This window comes from Paramormyrops kingsleyae, chromosome 21, assembly GCF_048594095.1.
Source record: "Paramormyrops kingsleyae isolate MSU_618 chromosome 21, PKINGS_0.4, whole genome shotgun sequence".
In the NCBI taxonomy this organism is placed as follows: Eukaryota; Metazoa; Chordata; class Actinopteri; order Osteoglossiformes; family Mormyridae; genus Paramormyrops; species Paramormyrops kingsleyae.
Window position 1 is genome coordinate 15,660,174 of NC_132817.1, and position 19,792 is coordinate 15,679,965.

At 43.0% G+C, this 19,792-nt stretch overlaps 3 protein-coding genes and 1 long non-coding RNA gene across 8 annotated transcripts; 2 read left to right on the forward strand and 2 right to left on the reverse strand.

Annotated features, from left to right (window-relative positions):
• Nucleotides 1-498: 498 nt before the first annotated feature.
• LOC111836602 (uncharacterized) lies at nt 499-5,517 on the reverse strand. 4 transcript variants are annotated; one of them, XM_023798029.2, is made up of 6 exons: nt 5,328-5,517; nt 5,091-5,198; nt 3,839-4,222; nt 3,595-3,618; nt 1,628-1,744; nt 499-1,317 (listed from the first exon to the last, which is right to left on the reverse strand). In XM_023798029.2, the coding sequence occupies exons 2-6, from the start codon at nt 5,128-5,130 to the stop codon at nt 1,088-1,090; spliced, it is 795 nt and encodes a 264-aa protein (XP_023653797.2). In that variant the 5' UTR covers nt 5,131-5,198; nt 5,328-5,517; the 3' UTR covers nt 499-1,087. The 4 variants fall into 4 exon arrangements, with proteins under 4 accessions (XP_023653797.2, XP_023653796.2, XP_023653795.2 ...); XM_023798028.2 differs by having other exon boundaries at nt 5,311-5,517; XM_023798027.2 differs by having other exon boundaries at nt 5,091-5,517.
• Nucleotides 5,518-8,869: 3,352 nt separating this feature from the next.
• LOC140581517 (uncharacterized) lies at nt 8,870-14,099 on the reverse strand. 2 transcript variants are annotated; one of them, XR_011984608.1, is made up of 3 exons: nt 13,973-14,099; nt 11,087-11,185; nt 8,870-10,979 (listed from the first exon to the last, which is right to left on the reverse strand). It is a non-coding gene; the product is annotated as an uncharacterized lncRNA (long non-coding RNA). The 2 variants fall into 2 exon arrangements; XR_011984607.1 differs by lacking the exon at nt 13,973-14,099 and adding an exon at nt 12,235-13,342.
• LOC140581515 (G-protein coupled receptor family C group 5 member B-like) lies at nt 9,624-11,697 on the forward strand. The gene is made up of 4 exons (XM_072704438.1): nt 9,624-9,786; nt 10,026-11,021; nt 11,112-11,209; nt 11,522-11,697. The coding sequence occupies exons 1-4, from the start codon at nt 9,729-9,731 to the stop codon at nt 11,585-11,587; spliced, it is 1,218 nt and encodes a 405-aa protein (XP_072560539.1). The 5' UTR covers nt 9,624-9,728; the 3' UTR covers nt 11,588-11,697.
• Nucleotides 14,100-14,110: 11 nt separating the features above from the next.
• On the forward strand, nt 14,111-16,209 carry LOC140581516 (G-protein coupled receptor family C group 5 member B-like). The gene is made up of 4 exons (XM_072704439.1): nt 14,111-14,242; nt 14,554-15,528; nt 15,621-15,718; nt 16,036-16,209. Exons 1-4 carry the CDS (start codon nt 14,185-14,187, stop codon nt 16,099-16,101), a joined length of 1,197 nt encoding a protein of 398 aa, XP_072560540.1. The 5' UTR covers nt 14,111-14,184; the 3' UTR covers nt 16,102-16,209.
• The last annotated feature ends 3,583 nt before the right edge of the window (nt 16,210-19,792 follow it).

Sequence of the window (19,792 nt, forward strand, 5' to 3'; positions counted from 1 at the left end):
TTCACACCCTATGGTTTCTAGAGCAGGGGGTCTCCAGCCATTTTCAAAGCCAGAAGCTACTTCTATGAAGCAAACAATGTGGGGGAACGCATCTTGGAGGGGGGGGGGGGGGTTCATGCTCATTAAAAGTAAATGACTAGACTAGCAAAATCTAGTTCAAGATACATTCAAAAAATGACTTACGTTGAGATTTTCTTGAAATATCGTCATTTTCAAGGCGTTGGAAAGGTGTCAATGTTGACGTGACAGAGCCTACAGTATGCATGATATTAATATTACGATCATTATATTATCTTTACTTATAAGCTGTTGCGTGCAGCAGATGTCAAAAAGGCAAAATGGACAGACAAAAGTGGGGTGGATGCGAGCTGGCAAATCAGACCGTAAAGTCCATGTCAGGTTGTTAGCGACTCGAGTCCCGACCTCTGGCTTAAACAGGAATTTAACACATTTCATGAGTGTCGTCACTGGATTAAAGGAGGGAGTGATACACTGGTGGGTGGTTATAGGGATTGGAACTTTATTGGACACAAAATATACAATAAAGGGAAACCAAAGGACCACGAGGGGTCAAAGGAGACAAGGGGGGGAACCTGGTTGGATTCGGAACACAGGGATTACGTGGAACAGGATACCGACAGGACTAACGTTAACTGAATGCAGATTATGTCGATGACAGCTACAATGACCGATCTGGGTAGGCAGATATACACACCGATGACAAGAAACTAACCAGAGGAAAGTGTAGATGGTTATCACAATAGGCTGTGAAAAGTTAGGTGATTGCACGCTTAATATATTTGTATATCCACCTGAGACCCGACCTATTCATTTATGTCCATTGTAGTGGACATTGTATTTTTGCATTTATTTTTTCACTGATGTTGGGAAACGTACTTATTCTTGTGCACTAAAGAGGACATGCTGTGAAATTAAAATAAGAATAAATTTGAAAAATTCTAAATTGTAAGATGTCTTATTTCCTCCAAAGACAAATAACCTACAATTGAAGGACACTTTTTTCCTTGGGTCTCAGGAGGATATGTGTGTGAATGTATTTATTTATAAATTAGGTACACATACAGTATTAACACAAGCAGATGTTGGCTTGTGTTTTTAGGCTGCTGGTCTGGACAGGCTTCCGCCCCCCAAGCTCGGTGAGGACCTCCAGGGACTTGGGGCTTGGGGCATGACACGGATTGTCCTGGTACCGGCTGAGGCAGCTGGCCCGACTTGGTCTGTGGTCTGGTACGTGGCTGTGGGACTGAGCTTGACTGAAGGGGTGACGAGCACGTGGAATGTTGGCATAGGTCACATCTTTTAAAAAAAGGAAAGACAAGAAAAAATCAAAGAGCTCACAGCTGGATCATGGCAGTGAAATCCAGTGTATAAGTGCTGCAGTGGAAGGGAACAGAAACAACGCATGCAGAAGAAGAAGCTTCTCTTAACCACACAATCAGGAGAAGCACATTTATTTACAACATTCTGGGAACTGAACTTGCAGCCTATTGGTCACAAAGTCTGTTCTTAAGTGTAATTTATCCTACTGTAAACTCCTTGGAGATGTACGTCCAACATTCTGTTATGAAGAATCTTTTGCAGAATCAGCAGTAGAACACTGGCCTACCTTCGGGGCTCTTCTTCCAGCAGTAGATGGACAATCCCAACATCATGCCGGTCAACAGAAAAGTCCCCATTCCTACTCCCACCCCCACCCAGATCTTCCAGCCTGGACGTATTTCACCTGAAGGCAAAGCAGGGACAATGTGAGGAATATGGCATGTGCCGGAGTCCGCCTTACTGAAGTCTGAGTAAGGACCATATCTTTAACAAATTGACTCAAGAGTCAAGACCAAGTCCAGCAGGGGAGCGAGTCCAAGGTGACACCGAGTCTATAACCAGAGCAGGATAGCCGAGTCCAAGTCCAGACAAGCATCAAGTTCAATTCTAGGCCATAAATCATAATTCTGAACATATAAATTCAAGACTAAACAAATGCTTCAAATTATTACAATGAAACTATTTATTTAAAATGACCACCAGCTAAGAAATAATTATTTTCAACTAAGAAAAAAATAATTTGTCAAACAGCAAGGTATGAGAAACACACCTGATACCGCTGCACCATGCCCTAATCATACACTCCATTGTAACATGAATGTATCTCGCTGAACACATTTAAACCACCAGACGTGAGGACATGATAAAACTATGCGGGTGGGTGCGCAAAGCTAAACTAAATTGAAGATAATATAAGAAATCCATCAGGGATGGGGGGGGGGGTGATTAATGAATGTTTGAGCCTGGGTCAAGACCTAATGCAAGAAATTAGCTGAGTGTGTGATACGACTGACTCCATTCATATGGAGACTTGAGACCAGACTCGACTACCACAGCTCTGATGTCATGTAAGGAAAACATTGACAACAAAAAAAATGACTTTGACATCAGGAAGAACAAATGGTCAATTCAGAATAAATACAGTGGTACCTCAGTTCTCGAACTTAATCAGTTCAGAACTCCGGATCGAATCCTAAAAAGTTCAAGTTCTGATCGAATTTTCCCCATAAGAAATAATGGAAAACCAATTAATTGGTTCCCGGCCCCAAAAAATGACACCTAAATATGTTTTTTTTAGCATTTAAACACAAAATGAACCGGATAAAACAAGAAGAGCATATACTGTATTAAACACATCTAAGCACATTTATCAAAACAGTAAATGTATCCAAACAATGTGTAAAGTAAAAAAGAAACCAATGTGTTCTGCCCCGATCGTCCACATCTTCCGTGTGTCACGCCCCCTCGTCAACCCCGTGTGGAATCCCCGTGTGATCAGCTGTTTCTGGCTGTTTTCATTAGCCCTCTGTATTTCTTCCATGTTTCAGTTTGTTTCCCCAGTCCAGTCATTGTATTGTCCGTCTGCGTTTTGCCTGCCTTACCTGTAGTTAAACCCTTTATTCCCCGATACCCTGACGTCTGCGCCTTTGTCTCCGTTCCGTCCCCGCTCCGCAGGACAATATTATTATAATTAAATGTATTAATGGTTTATTATTAATATTAAAATAATTAATAAGAAATCTTTATTTTTAAATGTATTTTATTATATAATAATAATTATTGTTACTGTCTATCATTGTCTAAATGTATTTTTACTGTCTAAATATATGTATTCAGCTAGTGTAAACATGCACGATGTTATCACAGCAGGCTGACACTGAAGCATTACCCTTTGTTTCCACTGAGAGACGTGCCGCGTGACTCATTTCCCCACACGTACAAGTTATCTAAAGGTCGGCGTTCACGGTTTGACTTCTGAGATTCAGATCAAGTTCTAGGTAATTTTTTTTCGAACTGGTTGTTTCGACTTTTAAGAAATTCGAGTTCTAATGAGTTCGAGAACTGAGGTATCACTGTATATGATCTTGTGGTGTCACTGTGTAGTATGAAAAAATAAATGTTTCAGATGTTTCCTGTTAAAGAGCATGCATACAGAACATGCTCCTCTGTGACCTCACTGCAGCCCTGTCCTCTCCTACCGAATCGTGTGCACATACAGACACAGACAGAGCACAGAGGGAGCTTCTACTTTACCCTCTGTAGCTGTAGACAGTGTTTCTGTGGAGGGAAGTGGTAAAGGGAGACTTTTTATTGTCACGCTACGTTTACAGTCACTCTTTTTAGAGACCTTGCCAATAATAAATACATGATGTATGTGAGCTTGTTCATGCTCATCACAATTTCACAAAGTAAAATTAACTTTTTCTTTCACTCTCATTTGTTGCATCCCCATGTATCACTACAACCTATTGTGGCGATGTTATGTCTCCCAAATTACCAATTATAACTTTCGTTCCATTGCCGGAGCATTGGTATAGGTGTGGAATCTCCACTGTCACCTCACAGAAGTACATTCCTCGATTGTCGAAGCTAGCATTCCTTAGAGTCAATCTGGACCAATTGTGTCCCACTTCTTGATACAACAGCTCTTTGGGGTCCTTCTCCCTTGTCTCATTTTCTTCCCTGACGAAGAAAAGCTTGGTGGACACTGGCACACGGCCTGCCTGGGATCCATTACTATGAGACCAGGTCACTCGAACCCTAGAGTCGTCTGGCACCTGGAAGGTGCAGTTGAGTGTCAGGGAGTCCCCGTCGGTGGCCCGGAATTCCTGAGGCTGGGACACTGTGCACCAGCCCACAGCAGCTTCCACACACGCCAGCACTGTGATGACGGGGAAGAGAGGATATGTGTCAGAGTAGTTAATCAAAGAAAGAAAGCTGTATGTGCCTCTGAAATACAGACTTCTGCACATGGTGGAGATACTTTTTAATGATAAAGACATGCAGACCAAGAACCTTAATCAGCTTATAAATAACAGTATAATATTCTGCGGCCATTTATGTTAACTGCTTATAATCCCCTCTGATTCAGGTGATTACTCCATGTGTAATGCAGGTAATGATTTAATATTTCTTGACATTTAATAAATTAGACAAGTGAAACTGAATGTAACCATTTGTTTGCAGTCTGTATCTGTTCCTGCTTATTCCGATCAGGGTTAGTCAATGACTGGAATGTCAGGGTTAATATTCAGATGCCTCTTATTGTTTTGTTGAAGCTAGAGTAACATATTTTTATGCATTCAGAGGTGCGCTTTTGGTTATTCAAACAACAAAACCCCACAGCTGGATAGACTGTATTATTGTAAATGATCAATTAATGCACACAGTATCAAAGCATGTGAATCTATGTAATTGCTGTCATTTTATTAAAACAAGAGAGAGGCAAAACAAGGAGAGTCATACGTAATACACTCTAAAGAATTGCAAAGAATATGTTATATAACTCTTGAATCTCTCGCTAAAAATATTATATATATTTCAACTACTACCTCTTACTTCCTGTATAATTTGAAATAATTAGTAAAAAAGGTTTTTTTTCGCATTGTAACGGCATTATGAAGGTGCAGGTAATGTAAAGCAAAACTACTTCCTACTTCCTGTAAAATTCAAAATAATTTGCATAAAAAAAAAGTTTGGTGCATGTAAGCATAACATACATTCTATAAAAGCGCTGATTGTGTCTTTACCTGTCATGAGTCCAACGGCTGTTTTGTGTCCCAGTTCCATTGTTGCAGTAAAGACAAGTGACTTCACTCGCTGTCTCTCTGCATGCTGTGTCTTCCCCACACTGACACCTAGATGGGACATGGAGGGGAGGGGAGATTACCACAAATGACACAAAGCCATTTTTTTCAGTCATTAATACTTTATGCAGTGTTCTGAATATTATTTAAAAATAATGCTCACCTCAAACAAGTCCTCACCTCAACATACGACGCACACTGAAGTGGGGGTGAAGACACTCCGCTGTGTGTGTGTGCGTCTGCCACCAGATTATGGTCAATCCAACCAAAGAAGTAACAGCCCTGGACTGCAGTGCTGACAGCAAGTGCAGTTGTACAGTGATGAGAGTGACTGCTGAATAGACTCCACTTCCCTTGTATGCCCCCCCCCCCCCCCCCGACTCACTTCTCAGTAAGTGCAAGCAGACACCTGACTGAGTCATCAAGCACGATAAGTCGTGGGCTTGATCTTCAAAAGCGATAATGACCCCCCCATCCCCCCCCGAAACATGTTGTGATGCTCCCTAAGCAGCCCACCCACCTTCTAAATCTGCATATCCTGTACAGGCTCGCGGTCAGCATGGTGTCTAACCCAGACTAAATAGGTCGTGAGTTAGGAGCAGTGATGTAGAGGTTAGAAAGAAAATTATGGGTAAACTATAGATGTTTTTGTGAACAGTCTGACATGCCCCTAAGTAAAGGTGGATGTACGGACGTCTATGCAGGACTGTATGGGTGGGGGTGAGGGGGCTGTCTGGACCAAAAACCTGATCTTTAGGGAGAATGGCGAAACACTATGTGTTTGTGGGTTAGATATACATTAAAAATCCATTATTTTCACGTTGTGAGGGGCATTTTTTCAGTGCTCACAAGGGGAAATTCCATTTGATAGAAATCTATCACTGCAATCAAAAAACAAAAACTGCCAAAAGACTCATGCTGGACCGTCAGCACTGCCTGACATGCCCTCTGGGGGGTGCTGTGTGTCCTGAGTATCGCATACCTAACGACCCAGGGTATGCGACTGCTCTGGCGCTCCTGCTTCAAAGCCCAGGTGGGACTTGGCAGTAGGACTTGCCTATAATGCAGGGTTCTGCCATTGTTGAGTGGATCCTGGCGATTGTGCTGCATCTGGGCCAGCCGGTCTGTCAGTACCAACCACTAAGTATGGCCTTGGTCTGCGTGTACAGGCTGGCCCTGCGGCCTGTGGCCTGGCTCAGGGGGCAGCCGCAGTGGAGATGCAGGGTCATGTGGCTGCTCGTCATGAGCTTCACCTCCGCCATACTGTGGACCACCTGTCTCTTTTACTGTCGTGAATGAGATGACCAGCTGGAAGGACCAGTTGCAGGCGAAGGTGCTGGTAGCGCAGGCCTGATTGCCGTTACTGTTCCACGCCATCTAAGACCCACGTCTGCCTGCGCGCAGCCCTGCAGCCCTCTGATCCCAGTGATGTTGTTCCTGCGCAGGCCCTGCCCCACCTAAGGAAGGCCAACTTGGAAGCAGGCATTTCCTGTCCCCCCAGTGGATTGTGGAGAGCCAGCGCTCTGCGCTCAATGACAGCAGCTCAGGTACGGTACTTTCTTTTTACTACATTGACCTACTGTGTGTGTGTGTGTGTGTGTGTGTGTTTGAGAGAGAGCAGAGTGAGTGCAGCTCCTCATTCAGCACCTCACACACAGACAAACTGAGGCGACCCAAACACTGACCTGAACATACAGGTTTGGTCTATAGACCCACTGCTGCTGCCCATTGGGAGAAGAATTGGAATAAATTTGCAATAGTGTAATCATTACATGATTAAAACATATAATGTATATCAGGGGTCTCCAACTTCGGTCCTGGAGAGCTACTATCCAGTAGGTTTTCTATCCTACCCGGCTTCTGATGAGCCACACTAGTTCTCAGGTAAATACCAGGAACAGGTGTGGCTCATCAGATGCCAGGTAGGATAGAAAACCTACTGGATAGTAGCTCTCCAGGACCGGAGTTGGAGACCCCTTATGTATATGATCATCTGTGTGATTGTTGTTTTTTGGCTATACAAGAATTTAATTGTATTCGTCACTACCGTTCAAAAGTTTCCTTTTTTCCAAGAAAACATACATGAAATGAAATTGAATAGAAAATATAGCTAAATAAATAGGAAATAGTCATTGGAACTTGGCCTTCAATTTGGAGATGATACCAGGGCTCACTCCAAATAATGCTGCACCTTGGTTTTGCGAAACACCAGCTTGAAGTTGCCCAATGGCACGGGCGCATATATATTACTTTCATTTACTTTTTATCTATCTATCTATCTATCTATCTATCTATCTATCTATCTATCTATCTATCTATCTATCTATCTATCTATCTATCTGAGGTAATTATACATGTACACTTCTAACTGTCCGTTATGACTGAGCTGAGTACTCATTACATAACTGAGGTAATTATACAATAAGGTATAGGTAATTCTGCCTTTTTTCTATAAAGCCACCATCTAGTTATTCGTTATATGACTGAGGCAATTATACCTGTACACTGTAAAAAAGAAAAAGTTAAGACAACCTAAAATTTTGAGTTTTGAGGGCAACTCAAACTTTAATGTTGTGAAGAAAACCACCTATTGTTTTACTTATTTACTTATTATTTTTTATTGAGGTAATCTATATTTCATATCTATAAAAACCTCTAATTTTTAGTTTTACATATTAAAAATTACAAACAACAAAAGTTGTGCCAACTTATTCTCGTAAAAACTATAAAATTTGAGTTAAACATGCTAAGAATTCAAAGCTGCAAAATATGTGCCAACTAATTATTATAAATGAAGATAACAAAACAGTTCAATTAGCATGTTTATTTTAAATATGATAGTAATAAATAATAGGTGTGGGGAATGACAGCAAATTTGACTGTGAAGGGCAGTTACCTGCTACAATGCCTAAGAAGCTGGTGGTTAGGGGTCTTGCACACACGTGCTGATGTTGGGCTTGAACTGGTGTCCTTCAAACCATGAGCAGAGAGGCTTAGCTCACAGAGCCACATGCTCAAATGTATGAAACTTACGCTGAATAAGGTGCTAACAGAAAAACACTGTTTACAGTTTTATAGGCAGCATCCTACTCTCAAGGGGGCAGAAGGTACCTCACTGGGCTAAACCTTTATGCCTCTGACCCAAAAATTGCCCATTCAAGCCCAGCCCATCTTTGGGCACCATTTTTGTAGCCCTGGGCACCGCAATGGGCAAAGCCTTAGTATGCTAAACTCAAATTTTTACGTTTTTACACATATGAAAGATAAATCTTAAGAAAAGACAATAGGTTGGAACAACTTTTGTTGTTAGCAATTCTTAGTATGTACAACTAAACATTTGAAGTTTTTATAGATATGAAAGGTAAATTATCTGAACAAAAAAAAATGACTTGGCATAACAATAGGTGGTTTTCTTAAAAATGTAGAAGTTTTAGTTGCCCTCAGAACTAGTGCAGTAAGTTGTCTTGAAATTTTAAGTTGTCTTAACTTTTTAATTTTTTACAGTGTATGTATATTGATAAGCCACCAAACCCCACTGACCATTTTTCAATTATTTTTGTGGACTTTCAATGATCCGGGCTTCATGAGAACATCGTGAATCTAGCTGCACTATAATAGTAGTTTATAAAAAGCCTTTTATAAACACCGGTTAAACGCCTCCCAGGACAGGTGATCTTTTACTGTTTCATGTCTTGAATATATGGACAAAGATATTGGTAATGTTTATTTAAGTACTTTAATGCAGCGTTTAAAAGTTAACAGTCTGTCAATGTGTTTGTGTGTTTTTTTCGGCCAGTAAAATCAAGATATTGTAATGACTTAATTAGGTCCTCAAAAAGACATCGCTGGACGGTGGGGGTGGTGTGGCCAGATCAGCCGAGTTGCTCGGAGGTGTTGTGTTTCAATCTCCCTCCCTGTCGGAAATATAGATGCATGGACATTGTTTTCTCAACCTACAGTATATGACTTTATACGCGTTAAATACTGTAATCCCTCTCAAACCTAAAAAGACCGCTTCCTACGGGGAGTGAGACCTTGTGGCGGTGAAAAATGCGCGACAGTGTGTGTTTAGAGAAAACACTTATTTAGCTTAATGAACACCGAGCCCAGATACACGCAGCAGAAACAAAAACATGTCAGACACCGTTTAATTTTGTGATGCACGATACCGTGTAGTATCGTGCTTTACGTTTACTTTGGCAATCAGGAATGCTAGATATGATTTTAAGACAACAGTACAAGTGTGTAAGGACGGCGAAAAGACACGTTTTGAATGGTGTATTGCTGCTTTTTCACAAGTCACACTGGGGTCACAAAATCTGACATCATGTAAAAAAAAAGTCACCCCTTTACCAGAGCTGACCTGTACATCCTAGTAATTAATTATTTCCAGGCTTTGTACCATTCGCCACTTTTTGCTTGTTTTTGTTTGAAGTTTTTTTTTTTGTTTATATTCAAAATTATGTAATTTTTTTCGAAGTGCCAGTTTTGACGTATCTTAGATTCTAAAAGACGTAATAATCGTCACGCGACAAGCGTTCTTTTATACGTAGTTCACGGCAATACGGCATTTAGACGAAAATGAACTCAGGAGGTTGGCGTGTTTTGAGAGCTGGTGAAGACGACAGACATCGACTAGGTATGTAATCCCCCTATCCGAAATGTGTACTTCAAAGGCTGCAAATTAGCTATAAAGTCATCCACTCGTAATTTTTCCTTTTGACTCAGATATATCTTTCTGCTTCTTCGGTTTTTTTTTTTCCTAAATGGTGGAAGCCTGCTTATCTCACAGTACACTTTTTTTTTTTTTACAGTAGTTAAACACTGATGCTATGTTGCTCAGACCAAAAATGATTTCTTTGTCTCTCTCTCTGTCAGCAATGGCAATGCCTTCCATGTTCCCCATCCTCCTCATCCTCTCCCTGGTGGGCTGCAGCTCTGCAGAGGATGAGGCTCCTCCTCGAGGCTGTGGCTCCCTCCTGAAGTGGCCGCTGTGTAACCTGGACGCAGTGTGGGGCGTGGCGGTGACAGTGGCGGCAGGCGTGGCGGTCCTGGCCTCACTTGTCCTGGCCCTGGTGCTGCTGTGCCGCCTGCGGCGCATCACAGAGCCTGAGGCACGCAGTGGGGTGGCACCGCTGCTCCTGCTCCTCGCCACCATCTGCATGCTCTGTGCCGTCAGCTTCGTGTATGTCATCGAGCGGGACGACAGTGTCTGCATTGCCCGGCACTCCCTCTGGGGGGCACTGTTTGTCCTGACGATGGCATACCAAGCGACCCAGGGTGTGCGACTGCTCAGGCGCTCCAGCTTCCGGGCCCTGGCAGCACTGGCGATAGGCTTGGCCGTAATACTGGGAATTGCCATTTTTGAATGGATCCTGGTAATTGCGCTCCACCCAGGCCAGCCAGTCTGTGACTACAAGCCGCTGCACATTGCCTTGATCTGCCTATATGCGCTGGCCTTGATCGTAGCAGTGCCGATGACCTTGGCCTGTGGCTTGGCTAATGGGCAGCCACAGCCCACATTCAGGATCATGTCTCTGCTCATCATGAGCTTCACCTCAGGCATTATGTGGGGCATCTGTCTGGCCCGGTACTATCGCGCCATGAAATTGCAGGGTGGCCTGTCCTCCAGCAACGAGGACCAGTTGCAGGCGGAGATGCTGGTGGCACAGGCCTGGTTGCTGCTGCTGTTGCATGCAATTCCTGAGGCCTACATCTGCCTGCAGCCAGCCCAGCAGCCCACAGATCCCAACGATGTGGTCCCTGCACTGGCCCCGCAACACCGAAGGGAGGGCGACTTGGAAGCGGGCATTTCCCTGTCCACCCGGCCAACTGTGGAGAGCCAGGGCTCTGAGTTTGACAGCAGCAGCTCAGGTACAGTATATTCTTTTTACCACCTACTGTGTGTGTGTGTGTTTGAGAGAGAGTGTAACACTCACCATTTCCTCCCACTCCTACGGGAAGCTGGATCAGCAAGTTGGTGGAATGGAAGCGCAGAATCAAGGCCCAGCACTTCCTACCACGTTGAGACGTATGAGCTGAATGAGATGAACAGCAACGCAGTGAGTGCAGCTCCTCCTTCAGCACCCAACACACAGACACACAGAGGCAACCCAAACACTGAACTGAACATATAGGTTTGGTCTATAGGCCTTTCCCTGGTCCTCAGACCTCACCTGACCAGAGCCCAAATACCATGATGCAGGTCAAATTAGAACTGGGCTGCACCCCCATCAGTTACATCATGCTGTTTAGGGGGTGCATGTATACACAAGTACCCCCTCAGCAATCCCAGTCAAATATATTAAGTGTCACCCCTGAACTGCTGAAGGATGTTTAAAAGGTCAGTAAATTTACTTGTCTCTCATCTGCAGGAGCCCATGCCCTCCACCTCCTCAGGAATATCTAAGATTTGGTTCACAGAGGCATCGATATTCTGAGGAGGACGTCTCTGCTCGATTGGCCATGGACCAGCTGCTGCTCCCCAATGGGAGAAGGACATTTGCAAGTATAATCCTTGCATGATTAAAATATATAATGTTTATGATCATCCGTGTAATTGGTGTGTTTTGTGGCTAAAGGGTTAGATAAGCATTTAATTGTATTCATTATACTATACATAAAAGGATTCATGTAGAAGATTCTTTATTTATTTGTATTCTCTATCCACAATTCTCTATCCACAATTTAATATGATTTGCTAAAGGTTTAAGTTTATTTAGCATTATTGCAATAGATAGATGTTTTATTGTCATTGTAAGTACAATGAGATTTAGTCTGGAACACGCAAGCAGATGCACAGTACATTTACAATTAAATATATTCTGAGGCAGAAATAGAATGGGAGAGTATGTACAGAAACTATATATGTACAATATATATATTAATATATATATATATGTACAATATATATATATTAATAATACTCGTAACGATTCGTTACAGCCTGGTATTCGTTATTTACTTACTCGTTACTACTGAAATCTACACCACTAATACACAGGATATATTAGTTCTTGAAAGAAGGAACGACGGCGTTTGAGATTCATGGTATGTCAGTTCCATGTACCGAACTCACTTTACTCACCTATGCCGAGGGAACACGGAGAAGCCTAATTTCCCGTAGCACCTAGCTGTTCATGAGATTTTGGTCATATCGCAAAGCCCTAGATTTGTGTGTTATTAAGCAAAATTTGACCAGATTTTTTGCCATGACACTATATCAACATGCAATTCACCAATAAATCACCCTGATGACAAATTTCAGAGGATCACCTTTTGCATTTCTAGAGCCACAATTGTACTGTTAAGTACACGAAAATCACATATATATGGGGTCCGCGGATGGTCCGCTTTTATCCGCAGATTCGGATATATCCATCTCCCCGTAAAGCTTAATAGAAGTGGTATGAAAAAAAGCTAATTATTAGGCCACTTAAAATTAATAAATTGTTTTACATGGCCGCCCGCCTCAATTTTTTGGTGCCGCCTCGATTTTTAATTTTTTTTTATATTTTTCAAAAATTCGTTTTTTTTTTCACCTCAAAAACTGTCAGAGATCGTCAATACGCACGCGCGCCATCTACCGTTAGTTGAACAACTAACGGTGGTCGTTTGAAATCATCTTGTGTTTCTCTCAAAATGGCCGCCGTGGGTGAAAAATCTTGAATGTCAGCCTCAGATTTTTCAATTTGACGCTTCTCGGACAATGGTTTTTATCGTTTGTCAGATTGTGTGTGGGCCCACGGTATTAAAATCTTGGCAGGGCATCAATATACCGAGTAATGTTACCCTTCGCGAGCTGTTTGAGAACTTTTCTAGTTTTAGTATATCTCTGTTGCCGTTCGTCTTCTCGCTAAAAATATAAAATCCCCTACTCACCAATATTTTAGAAGTTTGAGTCATGTAAAACAATTTATTAATTTTAAGTGGCCTTACATATGAAATGGGTGCTGCCGATAATAGACCTCAGAGAGCAAATGTTGTCCGAAGAAACTGCAGTGGTGGCAGCTCTTTCTGAGTACGACATTAATAAACAATGTGTTTGCAAATTAACTTCGAAGAACTTCTGCAACAGAGCAGGCTACAAAAGAGAATACCGTAAATGACCCTGAAATATGTCTCCCAGAAGCATACATATAGTTGCTAATTGAATGGGTTCACCTATGTAAGATGCTAACGGGAGGTTTTGGGAAACGTACCCCTAGACAGCCATCCTGTGAAGCTGTTTAGCGAAATAATTTCGGGACAGCTTCCTTTGGCGGAGGTTTAATCTGCGGCTCATTGCCCAATTGCTCCAAACTGCCGCCACTAGAGACACATGTCTCTTGGAAGCACTCAGCCCATCACTGAGACCTCTGTCTCGATCGGTGAAAGGTACGGTTTGCATTTCAAGGGCTATTTCATGTATCGTGCTGCATTATTGAAGTAAATAAATAAATCATGTAAATTACATATAAATAAGATGACGTGCCCCGTTTTGATCACAATCGATCCCCCCTATTACTAATAAAAAAAACAACAAAACGACTTGTTCATCCTCCATTTTTAGGGTGGCGGTGTAGTTTCCTATGAAATTACTTGTTCACTTTAACCTACGATCGAGTTTTGAGTCTCACATGCTTATTTAACACTAAGGCCCCAGTTCCTGTTATGCCGTGGAAAAACGATACACGAAAGTGGCCAGGAGCTACAAAAGTTCCCGGTGAAGACCGCAAAGGAACTTTGAACCAGGGTCGGTTGCACAAAACATCGTAACGTAAGATTTTCCTTTAAGTCCTAGTTAGTTTCCTTACAATACAATCAGTTGCAACAAACACCCTTACGTTTTCTCTCTAGGGTTCCTTAAAGATGTTCAGGGAACCATTTGCTTGTTTTTGTTTGAAGTTTTCCTTGTTTGTATTCAAAATGGTGTTATTTTTTTCGAAGTGCCAGTTTTGACGTATGTGAGATTCTAAAAGACGTAATAATCGTCACGCGACAAGCGTTCTTTTATACTGTACATAGTTCACGGCAACACTTGAGCATTTAGACGAAAATGAACTCAGGCAGTTGGTGTGTTTTGAGAGCTGGTGGAGACGACAGACGTCGACAAGGTACGTAATCCCCCTATCTGAAATGTGTACTTCAAACCTGCAAATTAGCTATAAAGTCATCCACTCGTCCTTTTCCTTTTGAAAGACCCAGATATATCCTTCTGCTTCTCCATTTGTTTTCCTAAACTGTAGAAGCCTGCTTATCTCACAATACACTTTTTTGCAGTAGTTACACACTGCTAGTATGTTGCTCAGATGTCACAAAAGTCAGTTTGTCACAGGTGATGTGTCCTACATAGCGGTACACTGTTAATAATGGACTAATGCTTCTTCCACCCATAAAATGATTTCTTCGTCTCTCTCTCTGTCAGCAATGACATTCCCTTCCATGTTCCCCATCCTCCTCATCCTCTCCCTGGTGGGCCACAGCTTTGCAGAGGATGAGGCTCCTCCTCGAGGCTGTGGCTCCCTCCTGAAGTGGCCGCTGTGTAACCTGGACGCAGTGTGGGGCGTGGCGGTGACAGTGGCGGCAGGCGTGGCGGTCCTGGCCTCACTTGTCCTGGCCCTGGTGCTGTTGTGCCGCTTGCGGCGCATCACAGAGCCTGAGGCACGCAGTGGGGTGGCACCGCTGCTCCTGCTCCTCGCCACCATCTGCATGCTCTGTGCCGTCAGTGTCGCGTATGTCATCGAGCGGGACGACAGTGTCTGCATTGCCCGGCACTCCCTCTGGGGGGCACTGTTTGTCCTGACGATGGCATACCAAGCGACCCAGGGTGTGCGACTGCTCCGGTGCCCCTGCTTCAGACCCCTGGCGGCGGTGGTGATCGGCTTGGCGGTAATGCAGGGAATCGCCATTGTCGAATGGATCCTGGCAATTGCACTGCACCCGGGCCAGCCCGTCTGCCAGTACCAGCCGCTGCGTATCGGTTTGGTCTGCATGTACGGGCTGGCCCTGCTCATGGCAGTGCCACTGACCTTGGCCTGTAGCTTGGCTCGGGGGCAGCCGCAGTGGACATCTCGGACCTGGTGTGTGCTCTTCCTGAGCTTCACGTCTCTTGTGATATGGGCCATCTACCTATCACACTATCGCTTCACGAAAGTGATTCCTGCCCAGTCCTCCAGCTGGGAGGACCGGTTGCTGGCAGAGGTGCTGGTGGCGCAGGCCTGGATGCTGCTGCTGCTCCACGCCGCCCCTGAAGCCCATGCCTGCCTTTGCCCAGCCCCGCAGCCCTCAGGTCCCCATGATGTTCCCCACTCGAGGGAGGCCAGATTGGAAGACGGCATTCCCTTATTCCCCCAGCCAATTGCGGAGAGCCAGGGCTCTGAGTTTGACAGCAGCAGCTCAGGTACAGTACATTCTTTTTACTACATTGACCTACTGTTTGTGTGTTTGAGAGCGAGTGTAACACTCACTATTTCCTCCCACTCTTACGTGAAGCTGGATCAGCAAGTTGGTGGAATGGAAGCGCAGAACCAAGGCCCAGCACTTCCTACCACGTCGAGACGTACGAGCTGAACGAGATGAACAGCAGCGCAGTGAGTGCAGCTCCTCCTTCAGCACCCAACACACAGACACACTAAGACAACCCAAACACTGAACTGAACATATAGGTTTGGTCTATAGGCCTTTCCCTGTTCCTCAGACCTCACCTGACCAGAGCCCAAATACCATGATGCAGGTCAAACTAGAACTGGGCTACACCCCCATCAGCCCGAGTTACATCATGCTGTTTAGGGGGTGCATGTAAACACAAGTATCCCTCAACAATCCCAATCAAAAATTTTAAATGTCACCCCTGAACTGCTGAAGGCTGTTTAGAGGGTCAGTAAATTTACTTGTCTCTCATCTGCAGGAGCCCATGCCCTCCACCTCCTCAGGAATATCTGAGATTTGGTACACAGAGGCATCGATATTCTGAGGAGGACGTCTCTGCTCGATTGGCCATGGACCAGCTGCTGCTCCCCAATGGGAGAAGGACATTTGCAAGTATAATCCTTGCATGATTAAAATATATAATGTTTATGACCATCCGTGTAATTGGTGTGTTTTGTGGCTAAAGGGTTAAATAAGCATTGAATTGTATTCATTATACGATATATGACAGGATTTAGGAAGGAGATTCTTTAGTATTAATTTGTATTTTATATCCACAAATTAATATAATTTACTAAAGCTTTAATTGTATTTAGCATTATTTCAGTACAAATCTAGAACTGCAGAAATGGGATTTGGAAAGGAACCATTCCAGCACAATAATGTAGTTGTAGGGTGGGGGGGGGGGGTGGTCAGTTCATCCTGTAGAGGAACGCAGCCCAGATTACAGTCCAAGTCGATGTCAGCTTATTTCACCTGAAGAATGAAAATAATTTTATTAGGTGAAATAAAGTGATAGAAATTAGAAAACAGCAGAACTGTTTTAAAAAAAAAATTCACAAAGTGTCTGAAGTTTAATAATAATAATAATAATAATAATAATAATAATTATATTAATAATTAATAACCAAGCACACACAAAGCAGAGGCTGATTCTGAAAACCATGCTGTATGTTAGTGGTGTTCGATACTACAAGATCTGGTATCAATTCAATACCAAGTAAATACAGGGCAAGTATCGATTTTAATTTTTAATAATTAAGGTGGATGCATCATTGAATTGCTAAAGCTAAATGAATTTTCAATACCTTTTAAGTGTTTTTGTGATTTTTTTTATTAATTAGTTAAAACCCAGGACAGAATTTGGGCAAATTTTATAAGCAAATAAATACTGTAGCGTGGAGTGTGTGTGTGTGTGTGTGTGTGCGTGCACCTACCTGTGTATGAGGAGTAAACGGGGTGACGAGTACGGTGGGCAGTGCCAGTGTGTAGGTTGTAGTAGTATGGGTGTAATAAATGCCATCTAGTGATCAAACCCCAAACTATCTCTGCTGTTTGATTATTGCGAGCATGGCTCAGTGACTCACTATTACAATACTTTATTATAAATATTATACTGTGTGTGTGTGAAACTGAAACCAAAGTATCGATCTCATTAAACTGGCATTGATCAATATCAATGCCAACATTATTATCAATACTTGGATCGATCCGCCCACCACTACTGTATGTATAGTAGAATAATGTAGAATAATTTCACATAAAAGAGGCAGAAAGGGCCCAATCAGTACAGAGTCCGACATCTTAAATTTGAGTTGAACTAATTAAGGCCTTGAAAATATGTCTCAAGTTGGCTGCGTCTTAATTTTTTTGAGGTCATGCATATTCACAATGCCCCCCCCCCTAATCAGTGGTATCACTCTGTGGTTTCAGTTACCTGCAGTCTGAAACATTAAATGGAAAATTCCAGAAATTATTCCATGCTGTGTAGTACCCACTTTGGTTATCAGGTCGACTATCACCATATATGGCAAACCAAATTGTCTTTTATTAGTTTGGGGCTCACTGATCATGACTTAATTGTTACTAATAAAAATATGAGTCTTACTAGTAAAATACTATTTTGTGAATGGGGTTACTTGGAGTTACTGTGTTGCCCGTAGGTGTGAATGGGCACCCCATGGCAAAAGAGGGAACTGTTAAGTTCCTTAAATTTAGATCCGCTGGTGCAATACCCCCCTCCCCCTGATTGGTGAATTTTACTAAAACCACTCCCACCCCCATCCTGATTGGTAAGTGCCGCTGGCACCTTAGGCTGCGTTTAGCATATTATTGAAGTTCTGTTGTTTCTAATTCCCTCTCATTTCTCTTTCGGCACCAAAAAACAGCACAAATTCCCCCTTTAGGCCCATATTATGGCCCATAATAATATAAATGTACACTCACTGAGCACTTTATTAGGAACACGTATGTTCATGCAGTTATCAAATCAGCCAATCATGTGGCTACAGTGCAATGGATAAAATCATATAGATACAGGTCAGGGGCTTCAGTTCATGCCCACATCAAACACCACAATGAGGAAAAGTGTGATTTTGAACATGCATCTGAGAATGCACAACATGTGCAACTTGAAGGCAGATGGGCTACAACAGCAGAAGACCATATCGGGTTCCACTACTGTCAGCCAAAAACCTAAAGCTGAGGCTACAGTGGGCACTGGCTCACCAAAACTGGACAGTTAAATACTGGAAAGATGCAGCCTGGTCAGATGAATCTTGATTTCTGCTGAGGCGCACAGATGATATGGTCAGAATTTGGCATCGGAGGCATGAACCCATGGGCCCATCCTGCCTTGTGTCAACAGTCCAGGCTGGTGGTGATGCTGTAATAGTGTGGGGAATGTTGTCTCAGCACACTTTGGGTCTGTTAATGCCAACCGATCATTGCTTGAATGCCACAGCCTATCTGAGCATCGTTGTAGGTCATGTCATGAAGAGATGAGGCTGTTTCGAGATCAAAGGGAGGCCCAACTCGGTATGAATACAGTGTGTCTAATAATGAGCTCAGTGAGTATATAACTGTCATATTGTTGAACTATAGCAGTTCTCTAGGTGTATATATATATACAGAGAGGTGAGATCTTCCAAATCTCATGAATGAAACCACAGCATTTCAGTGGGTGGCACTGTGGCCAAACGTGTGAATCTACCTCGAGGTGTGAGACTGTGGAAACTCTTATTTCCTCCTACATTTCCTGAATCTCAAACTCTTAAGCAGAACTGTTGCCTGTAATATGTCCATGATATGTGGTCTGCAGTCGACTGGCTTCCAGTATCGGAGGGTCAATGTGGGCAAATGCTGTTCACACACCTTTTCAATTGCAAAACAAGGTTCACACTTTTTGCGATCGTTTGCTCACATGTCATTATGCAATTTAAAAAGATTGAGTCAAATATACGCTGTGCCGTTCTCTGAATTAGCTTGCAACAGCAAACCACACTAACCCTTTCCACAAACTGGCACATGGCTCTGCCCCTCCCCCCCCCCCCCATCCGTCGACAAAGCAGCCAGTGCTTACGAGCTCCAGCGGCATGCATCCGGAGCAATGGACATCAGATATTTCGCAAGAATCACAAATTCTACCTCCCCCCCCCCTAAAAAAAACACAGAGAGATTGAAAATGGTACACAGGCCAAGTAGTTATTTTTCAGTAAATAAGCTGACATTAGTTATCACTGAGTACTGTAGCCTGCAGCTTGATACCGTTTGCAATAAAAGTTAGCTGGCTAATAGACATAACATTAAATAAGCATCCTATCTGAATTAGTGCAAGTGTATTTGTATTTGTGCTAGCTGGGCACAAACATCAATTTCCACACTCAGGGTCTGTGTCATAGAAGGGCATGCGCAGGTGATGCCCTCTCAAATTATGCCCCCCCCCCCCCGATCTGCCGACATCTCCCAGGGGCTTGGCTACTGATCATCTGCTTATATAACACTTATCCACCTGATCAATAACTTTTACCCTCGCCAAGCGCTGTGCGGTATTTTGAATTTTTTACGTTATACCGGTCTGTTGTCAAAACGAGATATAGGGTAATACAATACCCTTTATATCAAATCAAATCAAAGTTTATTAATAAAGCACTTTTAAACAACCAAGGCTGACCAAAGTGCTGTTCAGATTCAGATACATATCATTAAAAACAATAAAAAACATCGAATAAGAAACA

Excerpts from the sequence above, each read along its gene's own strand:
- LOC111836602 (XM_023798027.2), bottom strand. The coding sequence starts at position 5,211 with ATGTCCCATCTAGGTGTCAGTGTGGGGAAGACACAGCATGCAGAGAGA. Across the intron at positions 4,223-5,090 it reads AGCCGTTGGACTCATGACAG|TGCTGGCGTGTGTGGAAGCT; the intron begins GTAAAGACACAA and ends CCGTCATCACAG. Across the intron at positions 3,619-3,838 it reads TGGAACGAAAGTTATAATTG|AAACACTGTCTACAGCTACA; the intron begins GTAATTTGGGAG and ends TTCCCTCCACAG.
- LOC140581515 (XM_072704438.1), top strand. The coding sequence starts at position 9,729 with ATGAACTCAGGAGGTTGGCGTGTTTTGAGAGCTGGTGAAGACGACAGA. Across the intron at positions 9,787-10,025 it reads AGACGACAGACATCGACTAG|CAATGGCAATGCCTTCCATG; the intron begins GTATGTAATCCC and ends TCTCTCTGTCAG. Across the intron at positions 11,022-11,111 it reads GTTTGACAGCAGCAGCTCAG|CTGGATCAGCAAGTTGGTGG; the intron begins GTACAGTATATT and ends TCCTACGGGAAG.
- LOC140581516 (XM_072704439.1), top strand. The coding sequence starts at position 14,185 with ATGAACTCAGGCAGTTGGTGTGTTTTGAGAGCTGGTGGAGACGACAGA. Across the intron at positions 14,243-14,553 it reads AGACGACAGACGTCGACAAG|CAATGACATTCCCTTCCATG; the intron begins GTACGTAATCCC and ends TCTCTCTGTCAG. Across the intron at positions 15,529-15,620 it reads GTTTGACAGCAGCAGCTCAG|CTGGATCAGCAAGTTGGTGG; the intron begins GTACAGTACATT and ends TCTTACGTGAAG.